The following is an 18,922-nucleotide window of genomic DNA, read 5'->3' on the forward strand; positions in this document are numbered from 1 at the left end:
GTTTGTGAGAAATGGTTGTAGATGGGCTGCCTTTAAACAACATTTTTATGAGTTATTCTAAACATAGACAAAGACAATAAAAATTCCCAATGCTACATGTATTTTAAAAGACATCATTGTCACATGAAATAATTTTTCTTGTGTGTTCCCCAAGGAACTGAAAAGTATATTATAGTCACTGTAATCCTGCTGGGTAGAGACAGTATCTTCTCTTTATTCTTTGTTATGCCTGATATCTGTTCAGGCATATTATTAAGAAAAATCTGTATCTGGAATAATGCATCTGCATTCTTTTCATTTCCCACGAGCACCACAAAGCCAGTACTTTTTCATCAGTGGCTCCTGCAGAGTAAGGTCCAAAGCCTGAACAATGGTAAGCTTAGGTTTTGCATTTTTGATGTATTCTTTACAGTGAAGGTGGTGAATACTGGTAAATATGTCTTCCTGAATTCACATCAAAGAAGAGACAGGTTCCATCTTCCCGGGCGGGGTACCCTCAGCCCCAGGTCCGCTGTGCTAACACAGCTCCTGAGAACCTGGCTTCAACGCAGACAGGACATAAGGCAGAGACCTGACTTGTGCACCTCGGACAAGGTAAAATATCCCAACTCTGAAAACGGAAACACATCCCATTCTCCTGCACCAGCGGGGTGAGGGTTTGCAGCGGGCGGTGGGTGTGGTGTGGGGTGTAGGTTGGGAGTGTTTTCCCCCCTTAGAGTCCTCCTGCCACTTGACTCGCGGCCCTGCCCTGACCATTGTCCGCACATCTCGTCCCTCCAGCTTCCGGGCCGCGGGCGAGATGATTTGCTGCAGATGACATCAGCTCTGGGCCAACGGCTGGAAGAGCGGAGGCAGCCACCCCGTGAGGATGTGCCGGGTGGTCCTTGCCTCCTCCTCTTCCTCCTCCTCCCCGGTTCCCTGCCTAGTCTCCATATAAGAGGCGCCGCCTCCCCGCCCTCTCTCACTCCCCACTCCTCTCCGCCGCGCGCTCTAGGAGAGGGCGGAGGGGGAGGTGGCGCGCAGCGCCAGGAGGAGGGGAGACGCAGGGGGCGGAGCGGAGACTGCACCTTCGGAGATAATCCTTTCTCCTGCCGCAGAGGAGAGGAGCGGCCGGAGCGCGGCACTTCGCCGAGGCACAGCAAGCCGGCAGGATGGCGACCGTGGTGGTGGAAGCCACCGAGCCTGAGCCGTCCGGCAGCATCGTCAGCCCGGCGGCGACCACCTCGCCCAGCCTGTCGCATCGCTTCCTCGACAGCAAGTTCTACCTGCTGGTGGTCGTCGGCGAGATTGTGACCGAGGAGCACCTGCGACGCGCCATCGGCAACATCGAACTCGGTAAGAGGCCCTGCGCCCCGAGGGGACGCGTTTGGGGAGACGCGCAAACGCGACCCCACCCAGGGCGCGACGGCCACCTTTCTCCTCCGGCACACCCCGCGCCCATGTCTTTCCCCGCTACTTCCCGCACTCGGTCCAGACTCTTTTTTTCTGGGCTCATTTCGGAGAATAATTCGAATTATCAGATTTGAGACGCAGTGGGAGAGCCTCCTAATCTTGACGGATCCGTTACCAGGCTGGGTCGGCAGATCCCAGCTGGCTACCGCCTCTCCCGCTAAATGAGATGCAGGTGTCAAAGGGGCAGAGGCCACAATAAAGCCGCAACCGCAGGAAACCAAAGGTGGGGGGGGCGCTGATGCGGCCACTCCTTTCAGCCCCCCTCTCACCCCCGCAAAATGCTGGGATTGCCCCTCGCCGGCAGACCCCAGGCTTAAGTACCATGTGCCAGGGCTCTCGTGGGAATCATTCCCACCACAAACACCTCAGCCCCCAAGAAGTGCCTTTGCTGGCTTAAAACCTCCCCATCTTTTCTTTCCTTGGAATGACTAGGCTAGTCCTAGGGCCACGCCCGCTTCCCCCCCACCCCCCGAGATGCGGAGATGGAGAACCGCCTGCGCCTCCTTCCCAGGAGGCGCCTGCCTCGCTACCGCCCCTGGGGCCTTGGTTGCAGCTTTTAGCAAGGACAATGGGACCCCCAAGTTGTGGGGTGGGGCTTCTTTTAAAAGTCTCGGCTTCGGGAGTGATGGCTTAGGGAGGGGGACGGCGGGAGGCCCGCGGGTAGGGCCGGCGCCTCGCCCGGTGCGCGCACTACTGGCGCGCCCTGCAGAGGCCGAATAGCGGTTTGCCTGGAACCCTGGGCGGGGCCGTGAGGGTCCGGCGGGCGCAGCCTCGGGCGAGCGGACCGACCCGCCCCGCAGCCCCACCCGGGCTGCCGCAGTGCCCCCGCCCGCCGCACCTGCCCCCCGCACTGCGGCGCCCCCGAGTGGGCGCGGCTGGCCGGGAGTGCGCTCCGCCAGGGCTTGGGGGTGCTACCTGCCCCCACCTCTCCCCACCCCGGCTTTGTTGCGCTCTAAGTCCCTGGGTAGGCAGTCTGTCCTCTGCCTTTCCCTTTACCCCCGGCGTCCCAGACCTCCCCTCGCCCTGACAGAGGTCGCTACTCCCTCCCCAGGCCCAGCCAGCGCTCTATTCTCTCGGGGTGGTGCTGAAGCGGTTCTGCCCGGAGACACCGGCTGGTGGGCGTGGTGCAGTCCGCACTGCGGTCTCTACGGCAGCCCGAGGCGGACAAAGGGCGTTCACGCAGCCCTCGCTCCCCGCGCCCGCCCCCACCCCATAAATTTAAGAAGAGAGAAAAACCTTGTTTTAGATGAAAAAAAAAATAAACGCTAGTAGTCTGCCTCTGCATTTGGAAACGGTCGCCTGTCCCCAGAACAAAAGGCTGCAGGGTGGGGGCTGGAGTTGCAGACCTGGTTCTTTTGTTTAACTTTAAAAGCACTGATGTTCCCTTTCAGATTAAAAAAAAAAAAGAAAGAAAAAAGAAAAAGTGAGCAACAAGCAGTCTTGTTATTTTCTTCGGAAAACAATATTTAAGATATAGGATATGTCAATAGTGAAATGCCTCATTTGAGCATCTCAATAACGCTTTATTTTCAAACTACAGCCCTTTAATCTGATCTGTACTAATTTAGTTTATTTGCACATTTTCTCCTTGGAAGATTTCACACGTACTGATTTTGGGTGTGGCTACTGTATGAATCAATGACTTTGTATTTTTTAAAAAATATTATTTGTCAGCACCTTTGCTGGGAAGCAATAATACATCAGGAAGTGTTTTTCTATCTATAAAAGGTTCATAACCACCCGATGCAGTGCGAGGAGAGGGACCACCATCCCCATTTTGGAGATGGGGGGCCCAGAGAGGCAGGAAGGATAAAGGGACCAGCTCAAGGTGACACCACTCATAAGTGACAGAGGTGCCAGCACTGCAGCATCACTGGTTTTCTGGCCCTGTCATGATGTTAGTGCAGGACAAGCTAACATCAGGGAGATCAAACAGCAATTTTCAGAGCTTGCCTTTATACAAAGGCAATAGTCATCCACTTGTGGGCAGCGCCCCATGCAGGGAGGTGGTTCAGCAGTCACCTTCCATGTAATTATATTCCTGCTTTGTTACTCTGCTGATATCCTTTTAGTGCCCCGTTTCTCAGGGGGTTTATTCAAGCTGCTTCTGTTTGAGGGTAAACTAGAGGCATTCAAGTATCGCTGTGAAGTGCTCTCTACTGTGTTTTACACTGCTAGCACGTAGTGATAATATTCAGATTTGTCTTCCTGTCTTTTAAAAAAAATTTTTTTATTGATGTATTATATAGAGAGGAAAAGGCACAAATCATAAATGAGGAGCTTGGTGAATTTTCACAAAACGACATACCTGTATGATCCTGATCAAGAAGCAGACATTACTGGAATCCCAGAAGCCCCCTCAGGTTTCCTTTTCAGTCAGCATGCCTTCCTGATTTTTTTTTTTTTCCTTTTTTGCGGTACACGGACCTCTCACTGTTGTGGCCTCTCCCGTTGCGGAGCACAAGCTCCAGCCGCGCAGGCTCAGCACCCATGGCTCACGGGCCCAGCCACTGCATGGCATGTGGGATCTTCCTGGACCGAGGCACGAACCCGTGTCTCCTGCATCAGCAGGTGGACTCTCAACCACTGCGCCACCAGGGAAGCCCGTCTTCCTGATTTTGAATTCCCTGATTCAGTCAGGTTTTTGCAGGTACCTCTGAAATGGCAGTATTGATCCCATTAAGAATCAACCAAGTGAGTGAGCAGAGCCATTTCCTAACGCACAGTAACAGATGCTGCTTTTCCTCTGGAGATCACTCTCTTGGGTCCTGGGGTCTCGGATGCAGATCAAGCTGCAGGGCCTTCCAGTGCTAAGTGAAAATACTGCTCCCGTAGCTTTTCCGACAGTCTGAGATGACTTAGCAACAGGGCAGGCTGGCTGTTTCCCTGTGCCGGATTCGCTGCCGCCTCAGCTTTCAGGTCCCAGCTGGACCTCCTCCAGAGGTCACTCTGATACCACGGCTGTAGTTGCTGGTGCCCATGGACCCCGTTGTGTGAAGCAAGATGGAGATGCTCCAGGGGGTTCGGCTCTGCTTGTGTGCTGCAGGCTGGGAAAGCCGTTCATCATCTGTTCCTCTTGCTTCCCATTTCCCCTCTTGCCTTAACAAAGGCTCTGTGGGTTTGGAGACCCTGGTGACTTGGATTTTTGCCATTTGATGACTTGGGCCTCTTTGGGAAGTTCAGCAAATAGGTCTGTAGGAAGATGGTGGTAATGCAGTAAATCAACAGGCCTGAAACACCCCAGCATGGATGCTTAGTAAATTCTTCATGAAACCAGGTGTTACTGAACCAAACTCAGGTCTGCTCACCCTCGCACAGTAAAGCCAATCTACTGACACCAGGTTGTGGTGAAGGAAAGTGCAGCTTTATTGTAAGGTGCCAATACAAGGAGAATGGGTAGTTTGTGCTCAAAACCCTGAACTCCCCGAAGGGTTTCAGCGAAGCATTTTTAAAGGCAAGGTGAGGGAGGGCGTCCCAGCGTTTGTGATGAGCTCGTGCACAATTCTCTGGTTGACTGATGATGAGGTAACAAGGCGGTAATGGGCACTGTGTGCTCATGGTCATCAAGTAGTTAATTCCTTCCATTTGGTGGTGGTTTTAGCATCTGAAAAACAAGTCAGGAAGTAATGCATCAGAAACTAATATCTAGGTACTTCAGAGAGGAGCTAAAGCAGAGGATATAGGGGAGGGGTCTGTCCCAGGAAGGCCCCATAGGGTCCTGCTTGGTTACACAAGGAAGAGAGACCATCATTCATTTCTTCAGCTGTATTCAGAATGCATAATGGAGGGTCTGGTCATTTCTTCTCAAATTTGAAACAATAGACTTTCCTCAGACTGGTCTAGCTTTAGTTAGTTAGTTATGCAAGACTCAATGCCAAACCATTGTTGCTCCACCAACTGCTCTTTGGCACCTCTGTTGCCCCCTTCCTAATTAGTCCCCAAGAAGGACTTAACAGTCATCCCTATTTTTAGCAGAGCCTCCACTCCTCCTGTTTATTTTAGGACATGGACTACATATATCCATGCCTTGCAAAACTAATTCTATAGCCTTTTGAAAAGTTTTCTTTGCTTTATTTTTTTAAAAGAAACTAAAACATATAAAGAATACTAAGTGTCCGTTTAATGTTTTCAATTACTGTTAAAGAGTTTAACTTTCCTCTAGTTAACATTGGGAATCAGCGGGATTTGTTCATAATAAGATAGATGTGTGTAACATCTAATGTCCTGGATTTTTAGATGTAAGTTTCGCTAACTACAGTGTTTCTGATGTCATTTATTGAATGTTTTTAGTCTAAGATGGTTAAGAGAATTAACCCAGGAAAGATTTGGGGTTTCATTTCCATTTTGTTTCAACAGGAAAACAACAACAACATGGTGGGAATTAAAAGAAATGTTGGGGACTGTTAAATTGATTATATTCATCTTCATACGTTTCAAAGTCAAAAGGCAGATGCCTTCTGCTTGCGCTGCTTAATTGGTGTTACCTACTAAGGGTTCTTTGATCCATGCTGAAATATAAGCCAGACACTAAACTAAGGTCATTAAATTGATGAGTCATTATTAACCTTCTCTAAAGGCTTACTTTTTAAATAAGTTCTCACTTTTAGGCCAATAAATAAATTATTATAAATCACTTCTTTTGCTTGCTTCTAATGTGAAGTGCTAGCCAAGACCTCAATTATTTATCATCAATGCTTTGAAACGAAGAACTCTGTAAGATACTGTCTGCATTACACATAACATATAAATTATGAACGTCAAATTGTTGGCTTAAAACAAAAGGAAAAAAGCAAATTGAAGGTTAGGTCAAGGGAAAAAATAGGAAAACTTTTCTCTAGGAAAGAAAACCTTATGGAATTTAGCATTTCCTTTGTTTTAATTGTTTCTTTATGATTCAAATCTGACTTCAGATCACGTTTTAGCATAGTTTTGAAAATAGAATCTTATGGTTATAGTTTAGTAATAATTTAGGAACTTGGGCAAAAAATATTCAAAGTCTGTTTCTGAGAGGGAGCAACTAAAGCTCATGGAAGAAAACCAAGTTGCTCAAATAGCAGTCAGATAGAATCCGTGTACCATTTCAGCACACAATGCATGGTCATTTCTTTCTGCTTTCTTCAATCTATTTATTTCAGGATATAGATTTTCGCCTTTAAATGAGAGGCGTTTTTAAAAAATTGTTGGTTTTATTAAATAATCCTGCAAAATGCTTGCATGATCAGTAAACCTGGCAAGATCTAACCTATGTAAAATAAGGCGACCTGGTTCTTCCTTATTGTTCACCCTGACTTGTCCTGTGATACCCACCCCCCAACAATACACACACACACACACACACCCTTTTCTTTTCTCCTTTTTTCATCTGTCAACTTTATGTGCACTTTAGCCTCCCCTTGTGCACTGCCACCCCTGGAATCAGAGAACTGAGATGGAAATCCATGATCCTTTGTTCCCGCCTGGTCATCAGGCTACACATAGACAGTGATGGTACTTGCTTCCAGGGCTGGAAGATAGTGCCAGGTTAGGCAGGGGTGTTCTCAGGATGCCTAGCCATAGGCTAGCTGCCCACGGGTGACAGATGTTCTCTGGGCCCAGTTTAAAAAGTGGAGGTTGATCTCCTCCAACTGGTGGGGTTGTTTTGTCCCCACCTGGGTAAGCCTGTAAGGGCACAGTCATGATAGAGTTTGCTGGAGAAGCAGAGGCCCAGGGAAGAGCTTGACCCGGCGTGGACTGGGGGATAGTCAGAAAAAGGGCCAGGAAATTCCATGGCTTTTCTACTGCCCACTGGAAACCAGGATGACCTGCTTCTGAAAGCCTCTTCAGACCTTCTTTACCAGCACCCCCCACTATCCCCTCCAGCCATGAACTCAGGGAGGGGACTATGTGAGAAGAGCCAAAGAAGACATTTTTTTGTCCTGTGAGCTTTAGAGAGGCCACTGCTGGCTTCCTCTTAGGCACAAAGGAGCGATATATAAACTAAGTGCAATATGAATCTTCATTGAGAAGCAGTATTTCCCTTGACTAACATTATCCAGTAGAAGGTACAAGGTAATTACACAGTCTTTTCTTTCTAAAATTGGTATAGAAAGTGGCTTGGTTCCAAAATTTTCCTTTCCAACTAAAATTACTAGTAAATCCATTGTAACCTTTATTTTATAAGTGGTAGTAGTGATGATGCATCGTTAAGATGTAATTTGGCTGGAAATTGCTCCCTTGAAAAGAGAATCCTGAATTTTTAATTTCACTGGGAGTATAAGTTACATTATCAGCTGTTTGCTAATGTAACTTAAAAATTACTAAATGGTTTTTCTACTGTTTCATACTTTTTCCATTGCTGAATTACAAATCATACAACCAGGAGTTTATGAAATAAAAAGCAAATGTTTAACTGCATGTGTCATGACATTGAAGTTAATTGAAGCCAAGGGAAAAATGGCAAACAACAATCTAAGAACAAGTCTATGTATAACTCTAGATGAAGCCATTCAAATAATGTAGCAATTTAGACATTTCTTAGAACAAAGGCAGAAAAATTATGCAAATTTAATTTTAATACATGTGTTCATTATTAACTTTATTGACCCTACTTGACAAGCCTGAAGGCAAAGTGGAGCTCAGACCTGGAGCACAGATAATCCAGTCACCAATTTCCAATTAAGCAGCTCAGACAGGAGCTCGATGATTTTCCATGCTAGCCGAATACATAGTATATATACGTGGAAGTAAAATACTCTGATGAATTCAGGCCTCTCGACCTGTCACGCTTTCTGTGAAACAAACAAAAACCCACGTATCATTTCTGCACGGAAAAGATCTGCAAAATCACAACATGCCTTTCTTGTTAAAATTTAAATACTCCATTAGCACAAATGCAAACTGAGGCTGTTAATGTTTCCAGGGAGACCCATAAAATTCTCCCTTGTAATTTAGCCTCTCTTTAGGAATGTTAACTCTTGCACACCTGAATTCTTCCCAAAGATTGTATGAGAAATTTCTCCCTCTATGTAGCAGATGTACATCTATTTGAAAATATTTCTCATATTCGTAAAGATGTTTGGTGTGTCATCTGAAGATATTTTAGATGTGTAGTCAACTCAGTTTCCAGAATCTTTGTTGTGTGTGTGTGTGTGTGTGTGTGTATCTACCTTCATTCTTTGCAAGACAGGAAAACTGAACAAGATTTAAATGGGGGTAAATGCACGTATGCCTTAAGGATTTGAGAGGTGTGTTTAAATAACACACTGCCATTTATACTTCCAAGTCTGTATGCATGACTAATGACCAGAAAAAATGATTAAATGACCAAGTGTTTATTTAGAGATAGTTCACCTGTGTGGTACCCCTAGACGTTCAAGTCCCTGCCTTTAGTAGATAGGCAATAATGATAGTTGTTCCAGAGGTTTGTTTCCGGCAATGGAGGATGCTCCATGCAGGGGTACAATCTAGGATACTACCTACATAATGGCTCTACCATGAGCCGTCTATTTGGGAAGATATAAAAATACATGAAAAACAAACACACGCTCCCAGTTCTGTGGTTCCCCAATTTTGCCTGGCCTGCTTCCCAGGACTCCCACCTCTGCTGTACCCTTTAGCCATCTCTCTTGGAAGGTCAGGAGAGAGGAAGGAGGAAGAGATGAGGGAGGTAGGGTGTCAGCACTCCTTACCCTCGTATTCCCCTCACCCCAGCTTCCAGTCTTGTGAACAGAAGCCTGAACTTTTGTGGGAATAGACAGTTCATGGCCCTCAACTCTGTAGAAGTTTTATACAGTATAAAAAGTTGCCACATTTCTTTGCCTCTGGATAAGAAAATTCAGGACAACTAACAATTGTGAATGAAAGAGCTGTCTGCCAAGCCAGTCAGGTAAATGCCTGGGAGGACAGAGAGGCCACGTCTTTTAAGATTGAGATCCAGCTTTCTTAGCAAAGATCACACAAATTTTGATTGATATCTAGGGGTTGAGAAATCAAGGTCAAAAATGGGAGGGGTAAAGAAAAGTTACCAGATACACAAAATGCATATGCACACTGCAAAAACCTTTAAAAACAGAGCCCTGGACTTGAATGCCAGCCTCCATATCTCTGCTTCCCCACCCTCATTCTACATTTTCTAGCCACGTACAAGCGGACCATGGGAAAGCTAGCAATTGTCTGGTAGCCCCCTAACTGCTACAGGCTCACCATCTTCCTGTCCTTTCTACTCCCACCCTGGAGTAAAGCCTGTCATTTTCCTAATAACTGTTTTCCTTTACTCTTCCAGAAGAGCTGCATTTACAATTTATGAGGGGCAGGAGTTCAGTCCACACTGCTAGTTATCCTTCCCCTGTGGCCTGGTGGAGAGACTTCCCCGGCCCTCCCGTTTTGTGGGCATCCACTGCTGGTCACCACGCTCTTCAGGAAAGGAGTTTCCACATCCTTCCTTAAAGCTTGAGAAATGCTACCGTGATGTTTTCCAAACCACTTCGAAATGAGTAACTGGAGATCTGTCATCTGTCTTCCTTTCCTTCCTTAGGAATCCGATCATGGGACACAAACCTGATCGAATGCAACCTGGATCAAGAACTGAAACTTTTTGTATCCCGACACTCTGCAAGATTCTCTCCTGAAGTTCCAGGTGAGGCTTAGTTAAGTATTAGTCAAGGTAGAATTTGAAAGGAGGAGAAACAGGCCATTGGCTGGAAAGCTTTGCCTGGGGCATGGAAAAGATTTCCTCTTATTGCTAAAGGATTCTTTGTGTTTGTTATTATCAACTAGGTTAGCAAGAAGCCATATTTTAGGAAGGTGAGCTAACTCTTAAGTTGTCACTGTGTGGGTTTCCATTCTGTGGAGTCTTAAAAGTTTTTAAGTTCTAGGGTAAATTTAAAAAATTTTTTTCGTATTTATCTCACTGTACTCTGAGCTTAAGGGTTTGTAAACTATTTAAATGTTAATTTTACTCACATGAAGTTATGAATACAAATTGGATGCTCCCAGAATTTCATAACTGCCCTTCCCTCTCAAGAAAATGAAATATTTGCTTTACTGCATTTTCTATCTGAATGAAATACACATTATCATTTTCGTCATTGCATTATCACCTACTTTTCTTAGTGTGGGTAAAAGAGTCTGAAATTCCAAACTACTGTTAAAATAGCCTTTCTTTCAGAGATGAAAAGAATACTACAGAATAATTAAAGGTAAGGACACAAACATTTGTCATTTATGAAGATGCTGCCGCTAACTAGCCGCTTCACTGGGGATGTAGTCTACCTGTGCCTCTAGGCCTGGGGATGTAGGCAGACTCACCCACCTTGTCTTCCTCATGTGGGCTGTGACCCATACTTCTCCCACTTAGTCACATTTGAGGATTATGAACAGAGTTACTTGCCCATAAAGACTCTAAACCTGGGGTGTGTTTTTCAATAGCTCTGTCATTGATCTATCACGTACTGTTTTGCATTTTATTTCTTAAATACCACCTAAATTTTATGTAAAAGAGAGAACACCCTTTTCTGTTTACATGATTTTGTTGTATGATTGCAAATTTTGTTGGCGTTGATAAAAAACCAGCAAGGAGGTTCAGCCTTTTTTTTTTTAATCTTTTTTTTTTTTTGCGGTATGCGGGCCTCTCACTGTTGTGGCCTCTCCCGTCGTGGAGCACAGGCTCCGGACGTGCAGGCTCAGCGGCCATGGCTCACAGGCCCGGCCACTCCACGGCATGTGGGATCTTCCCGGACCGGGGCACGAACCCGTGTCCCCTACATCGCAGGCAGACTCTCAACCACTGCGCCACCAGGGAAGCCCGGTTCAGCCTTTTTGACTGATTACATCGTTGTACATACTTGTACGTAGCCTTGTACATACTGAGATTGGAAATCACTTACAGACCGTCAGTGCCTTCATGCATCACACTTGGGTACAGCAGTATGCCCTTGAGACTGGGATAGTTCTTCTCTTTGAGTTCGCTATTAGAATAAAATCCCTTACTTTTCAGTTATCAAATGAATTGTAGCTTTCAAGCATGGAGTTGAGTAAATGTGTTCAGAAAAACTTAGCAAGAACTGGTTCATTAAAAGTTAAACTTGCTGTAAAGCCATGTGAAAATCAGCTCTGTAGCTTTGCGTCGAGCAAAAAGAATGATCCAGAGACTATCAGACAGCGCATGATTTGCTGAAGTAAAGGTACAGTATATGGTTGTTTCTCTCGTTGTTATGTTGCATTTTTATGTCTTGCACATTTCTGTGACTTTTGAATTCATCTCACGAAAAGAAAAATAAGGGAAGTACCCTTTTCGAACAAGTATGTTTCAAAATGTAAAATTCAAGCTTTTGTCCTTTCTCTGTAGGTTGTTCTGGCTTTCTTGCTATGACTTTTTTTTTTTTTTTTTTTGGTAAATGAATCCTGTGATTTGCATTGTGTTCCTTCATCCTTGTATTTGACTTTATAGAATGACAGTATATTGTGAAATGAAAGGCTGCAAGAATTGCTAAAGAATTAACCATTTTTGAACCAGGGACCTAGTATGACTCTTGTGGACTAAGGAAGGTCAGGTCCCCCCACAAACCACTACCATGGGCTCATGTAGCCCATTCTCCCTTCTTTTCCTGCTGTCACCCACAGTAAAGGTTGGTTACCGACCTAGTTGTAGCAGTGCTGTGCTAGGCTCTGTGTCTAGACATTGGCGCCTGGACACGCAGCACCCTCCCATTCTTGCCAGGTCCAGGAAGAGGTTATGAGCTTCCTTCCCCAGCCTAAGAGTGCAGCTGTGCGGGGCTGGGCCTGCGCTCTGAGAACCGAGCATCCAGAATGCCGCCATGGGGGTGAGGCCCTGTGTGGGAAGCATTCAGAGCGGGGTGAAGGTTTCTAACCAAGACTACAGCAGAGGTTAAAAGCACACTTCAGATTCAGTTCAGGTAAGTAAGGGTGTTTTAGAGAGAAGAGATGTTACGTTAGAGGATGAGGGTGCCAGATTGGGTAAGCGGAGATCGTAGGGTGATCGCTGGATTGGACCCAAAGAAGTCTTTAGCTTTTCCTGGACGAACTGAAGGGTTTTATGGGAACATTTGAGATCTGTTTTTTAAGTGGCTCCAAATCTAGTGTGTCTTCCCCACTCCCTGATAGTCTGTAGAAGCGAATGCCTGCACCTCAGGCCCCTAAAATGGAGTCAGCGGAACCTCTGCATTTAGAGTTTCAAGAGTCTGAGTTAACTTAGAGGCAAGGAACGAGATGAAGGTTGAATCCTCTAAAAAAATAAAGCTGTCCCTTCAGCCAATTAAAAAATACCTAAATAGCACCTACAGTGTGCCAGGCCGTGTGGGGTGGGGAAGGTGAACACAGTGATGAACAAAAAAAAACACAGCCACTGCTCTGCTTACTCTTGTCTTCTTGTGAGAAGAGTAGGCATTTAACAGTCATATACAGACTAGCATCAACTCTAGCACCCTGCATCAAATCCAGACAGTTTTTTTGTTTTGCTTAGGCTGGCAGAGTTTTAATAAAATATTCATTGCCCTCCCTGATGACACAAGTATAGGGGCACTCAGAATCTGTAGAGATTTGGTCCAGGACTCCTGTGGGTACCAAATCCGATGAATTCTCAAGTCCCTTATATGAAATGGCATGATGTTTACGTATAACCTACGCACATCCTCTCATATACTTTAAATCAGCTCTAGGTTACTTATAATACAATGTACAATACCTAAAAGCCATGTAGATAGTTGCCAGCCTGTGGCAAATTCAAGTTTTGCATCTTGGAACTTTCTGGAATTAAAAGTATTTTCAACCCTTGGTTGGTTGAACCTGCAGATGTGGGACCCGCAGCTATGGAGGGCCAACTGTAGGTGAGGAGCTAGGGTTGCCCATATATCTGTTTTGCATTCATGCCACTATACCCCTGTTGCTATTTTTAAGAATTGGAGATTCCTTATAAAAGACTGGTGACAGCCTCAAACGCAGCTAATAGCTCATGCGAACAGCACAACCAGATTTGTCAGATTAGTTCCCTTGTACTAGTTTACGTCTTGTACTAGTTTTTAAACATGGTTTTGAGATTCAGTTGGCCTATTTCTTCAGGATTGCAGGTCTGATTGAATGGCTTAGTCATCTTGAACAAATATCCTTTGAGCAGGAAGCTGGAATATGTTGCTTTCTCTGCAGAGGTGGAGGTCATCTACTATGAATAATGAGGTGATGGGTCCCCCAGTTCCCCAGAATGTGAGCTCTGGGATCACCAAGTGCCGTCCAAGTCTGGCATGCTCGAATTCTTAGAATAGTCAGTCATCTAGGGTCATCTTACTCGCTCAAACCTGTTGCAGCATTGACTTCCTCAGTATCCTTCAGCAGATGTCTCTGTTCCCAGGGCAGATCTCTGCTGATTAGCCCTGGTGTAACACCACTCCTGGCCACATCTAAGCAGGGTTCAAGTGAGACCAGTTATCTTGAGAGAAAAGGTTATGTATTCTTTCATGAACACCCCCCAGTCTTTTCACTCAAGTCAAAGTTCAACAGTTGAGTCTTTTGAAAATAGAGGAATAGTCATATATTTCCTTATATGTACAAATTCAAATACTATTGTAAATTTTTGTTTATATATTACAGTATCTTTTTTGTCCCTTAATTGTGTTGGATGAGAATCATTTTGATAAATCTTACCATGAGAGTAGAGCTAGGTTTACCGTGCTGAATGGAATTTATTTCACTCTCCATTCCTGTTTGCTTCTTTCCCTAACTTAACTTTAGATCTGTCTGCCCCTAACAATAGAGAGGACTATATCCTAGGGTTCTAGAAAGTGTCCCATGATTGCCTGTGTTAGACAAACATCATTTCAAAACAACAAACAAATACAGAGCATTCCTAGGACAAGGGACACCAGAATGAAAATTAATTTCAGTCCTTTTTCCATCATTTTGCTACTTCTGCCTAGAAAAATAATTCAACATTTTTGTTAACCCAAATCCTCACTAGCAACAGAGCATGATGCAGATTCTGGGTCCTAGCTCTAAAAGTTATTTGCTGTGGGATCTCTTGACAGGTTACCTAAGCATTCTAAGCCTCAGTTTTGTTGTTTGTAACACAGAGATGATCACTTCTACCTCGTAGAGTTTTCATGAGGATCAAGTGAATTAATTTGTATAAAGATCTTGAAACAGTGCTCATCACATGGAAAAACAATAAACATAAGCTAGTATTAAAATTGTGGCCCTTGTTGAAAATCTATCAGATTTGTATATCTGGTGATTATTATTATCTAGGGGAAAGAGTGGCTTTAGATATTGGCTGACTTCCTTTTTGTCATTAAAAAATTTGTATGAAAGGTGTTTCTCGGAGAAGCAGTTGCCATCGACATTATCAGAAGGCACATAGTTGCTGGGTATGTGCAGGAGACAGCAACATGCTTTGGCTGGGTTTAGGAAGGTCCTTTGGGTGTGAGAGCGAAATGGAGGTGATGCATTAAGGTGCTGCCCCAGCAGGACCGTAGGGCAGGGTTGAAGACCATGTGCAAAGTGGTCCTGTTGCTGCCCCTCTGAGGATGCTGAGGTGGGTGAGATTGCTAGCCTGCTCTCTCGCTGTGATGATCTGTCCACGGGCGACGTCTTCTGATCCCTCCTACCCCTCGGTTCTCTCTTCTTTTCTCTCCAACCAACAAGTGACTATAGACTTTTCCAGTTTTAAGAAACTGAGATTTCTTATGGCTTATTTTCTTAGTCAACTGAATAAATAGTAGTAAGACTTTGGTACATTTACATGTTGTCACTCGTTTTATAACTCCTAGATCGCATTCACAAAAAAGCTTCATGTGGTGTGATTGACTTTGTAATGTGTATATGGGTGCTTCTGTTTAAGAATCCATGCCTTTTCTCTGGAAGGTAAATAAACCACAGATTTGTGCTGAGTGACTGCTCAAAATATCTTGCCTCAAGATTGGTTTTTGACGGAGAATTAAAATCAAGCCCTTTGAATTTAAGTCATGAGAATCCCTTTCACGTTGAAGAGTCAAGGATTTACAACATTTGCTGGTAGAATGATAAGAAAATACTAAAATGCTCTTAGAAAAGGTCTAAGAATGTTGGTACTCATCTTCTTTCTCTGTCTAGACTTGTATGTTTAGTCTGTCGTTGCACAGAATTATAGCCTAATTGTATGTGCCTAGAATACATCAACCCCTCTATAACAGCCAGTAATGAATGTGTTTTCAGCCCTGCTCCCAACCTTTAAAAGATAAAGCACACAAATACACGTTCACTTGCATTCGAGAGGCTGACGCGACCCTCAGGGATCCTGTGATTTCCGAGGGAAAGCAGATGCATTATCCCCTGTTCTCTCTCTCACGTGCACACGCACAGGTACAGGCACTTGCTCACATGCCCAGCGGGCTCATCTTTTCTCACTGCATCATCATATGAGGTTATGGCAGGAATCCTGGTCTTAGAAGAAAATGGCAAATAAAGAGCCTTAGTTTTGTTGAAGTAACCAGACCTCTGCTTAACATCCATTGAGGTCAATGCCGCCCGCCTGGGAAGGGGCCTCCCATTTTAATGCAAATCACTCGCCTTTCTCCACTCGCCCCCTGCCCTCAGCCTTCCCGGCCCCTCCAGCTTCATGCTCCACCCAAGTGCTCCCATTCACACGCTGCCCCAAACTGCCTGCTTGCCCCTCGACCCCCCGCCCCATCCGCATTCCTTTGAAACAGTGAGCGGGCCAGACTTTCCAAGGAGAAGATCCAGAATTTGGTAGTGTATGCAATACAGGCGTTAATTCCTGTGAGGTTTGCAGTTTGCTCAGCTTTGAAATTTGGCGATCCTTTATATCCATAGATCCTTACAGCGCATGTGATTTTTTTTTTTTCTTTTTCTGGTGCAAGTGTGGCCAGAGGAATAAAACGGTGTTTCATTGCCCTTTGCAGATGCCTTCATTCCCCAGGGTTGTTAATGATGGCTCATTCGGACCACCCTAGAAATACCTATTCATCTCACTTTTTTTTCAGAGTCGGAAGGATGCTTTACTCTGCCGGCTGTAACGGCTCTCAAGCAGTTCCTAATGGGCACTGCGGGACCACTCAACATAGGCAAGCATAGGCAGGAAGGTAGCAGAAAATTGGCTGCCTGGGCCCAGTAGCCATTTTGGGGACTGTCAGTAACCCCGCCATTAAATCTCACTCGGTGCATCCCAGAACAGCTGCTACCATCGCCCACCAAGGACGGCACCTTACGCTGAATGTCAGTGCTTTTGTCTTCATTTCCAGAGACCAAAGAGAGCCCATGGTTTTTGCTAGATTTGTTGCTGGGGTGGGTGTGTATTTGTTTGTTTTTAAAGCACACCACACAGCAACCAGCAAGTACAGTCCCTTTACTTTTTACTGCCTGCTTTTTTTTTTTTTTTGTAGGATGTTTTTTTCAGCATCTATGAAAACATGCTGGAAATGATGGTGGAAGATGAGGAATAAAGCATAAGCTAGTAGATTTCTTTTAAAAAAGTCAAGTAGTATTTCTGAGTGTTTAGGAATAAGCAAGGAATTTGTAAAGGGATCTATGGAAGAATTAGGTATCCCCACTGCTTATAAGTTAGTTGGGAAAATACGTCATTCACAGCTTTAAAAGACACTAACAAAGAGTGTTTCCTTAATTTAAAAACCATGTGTGTGAGAGAGACAGACACACGAGGAGGGGTGTGGGGGTGGATTTAGTCAAATTCCTAAAGAAGACAAGGGGTGAGAAATGGACATCATAACAAGCATTGCATTTTGATTGTTCAACCACAGATTGAGTCACAGTGACAGAGGTTACCCAGGTACCAGCACCCCACCCCAGCCGCAACCCAAGCCTAATTAAACGCTACCCAGGCAACCATCAAGTATCTCCAAACATCATACTCCAGGGCTTACGCCTTTTGTTTTCTCCGCCACGGTCTAAGGGTAATTTCTATTGCATGTGAAGTCAGATTTCTTTGGTCCTAGAGAAATGTGAGAAAGTAAGAAGTGCCCCTGGGGATGTGCACTTAAAATTGGGCCACAGGGACTGGAGAAATTAACATAAACACAAGACGAAAATAATGTTGTTTTAATAAACTTTTCTAACCCATGTCAAAGACTTGCCTACAGTCAGGACTAGAGAGGTGACTGCTTGCAGAAAATGCAATATGAGAGTCTACATATGATTTAAAAATAAAATTATCTAATTAAAAATGAGCATTAAAAGCCTGGGGAAGGTGGCGTTCTATGAGATGTGGCTCCTTTCCGCAGTTACAGCATCGCTCATTTTAAAGACGCAAACTGAATTGCCTCCAAAAATTGCCTTATGGAGTTAATTACCTGAGGGTTTGAGATAAAATATGAACATCCCTAGGATTGCCTTGATTTGGAAAGCCCTCTAAACCTGCCCTTTGCTGGCCCTTTCTTTCCTGATCAAACTGATTTTCACTGGAGGCTGTGAGTAAGTGAGGCACAGTGGAGCATTTTGGACGAAATTCATAGATTTCCTGTTTGCATCTCCCATGGAGAGTCTGGGGCAGGGACAGCTGCTCCCCTGAGGGAGCACCGCATTTTGGTGCACCTTGTCCCTAGGATACTGCTCCATATAGACGTTGGTTTTTGGTTCCGGAGATGTCAGTCGGTGGAAATGTCACATTTGGGCAAGCTAACTTGATAGCCATAAAACTAAAGACGGCATAAATTCTGCATCTCAGGCTGACGACACTCTCTTGGTACAGAGCTCCTCAGCCATTTGGGGCAGTTGTTTTCTGCATTCTAAATTCCCATCTGGAAGTGTAGACCTGTGTAAAGAAAAAGACCAGTGAAATAGGCATGAAGACTGATTGATGGAACTCTTCCCCTTTAATGTTTGTGTGCATCCAAGACAGAGAGAGAGCGAGAGAGAGAGCGAGAGAGAGCGACAGAGAGAGAGAGAGAGAGAGAGAGAGATGGAGGGAGGGATACCTTATCATATTTAGAAAGGAGATAATCTTTTCATATTATGTCTTTTGAGAAGGTGTCGTAGTATCAGCCAGTCATTAAATATTTTCGTGGCAGTTCCTGGGAGCTGTTTACAATTGAGCCTGAAAATAAGATAACTAACAGAACAAGTCAGGGTATAATAACGTGTCAAATGAGAATTTTGCAGGAGAGAATCCTTCTGTAAATTTTTTTGTTCAAGCTATTTAAAAAAATATACAGGCATAAAAATATGCACTAAAATCTTATTATCTATACAAATTGAGGCATAAATACAACAGATCTAATGTACTGGATTCCCTCTGTGATCGAGAAATTTGAATTCACACTGAATTAATTATTCCCTAGTTTGGAGCTACATTGTAAGCCCTTAAATTTAATTATGAAAAGATTGAAAGTTTTAGGATTCCTTCCCCCCTCTCTCCTGCCCTTCCCAAAAAAAAGAGCATGTGAGAACAGAACTGCCGAACTGAATGTAGAGACTTGATTTCAAAATTGTCTTCATCTTTGAGTGCTGGAAAATTATCCATTGGCAGACTCTG

At 44.6% G+C, this 18,922-nt stretch overlaps 1 protein-coding gene across 1 annotated transcript in view; it reads left to right on the forward strand.

The window, feature by feature from the left end:
• Nucleotides 1–548: 548 nt before the first annotated feature.
• Nucleotides 549–18,922, forward strand: part of MAP1B (microtubule associated protein 1B) — a 92,060-nt gene continuing 73,686 nt past the window's right edge. Inside the window, exons 1-2 of the mRNA XM_079916783.1 lie at nt 549–1,335; nt 9,965–10,066. Of these exons, the coding sequence (XP_079772909.1) occupies nt 1,152–1,335; nt 9,965–10,066 (286 nt within the window). The 5' untranslated portion in view covers nt 549–1,151. The remainder of the gene's footprint in view (nt 1,336–9,964; nt 10,067–18,922) is intronic.

This window comes from Stenella coeruleoalba, assembly GCF_951394435.1.
Source record: "Stenella coeruleoalba genome assembly, chromosome: 3".
Lineage (NCBI taxonomy): Eukaryota > Metazoa > Chordata > Mammalia > Artiodactyla > Delphinidae > Stenella > Stenella coeruleoalba.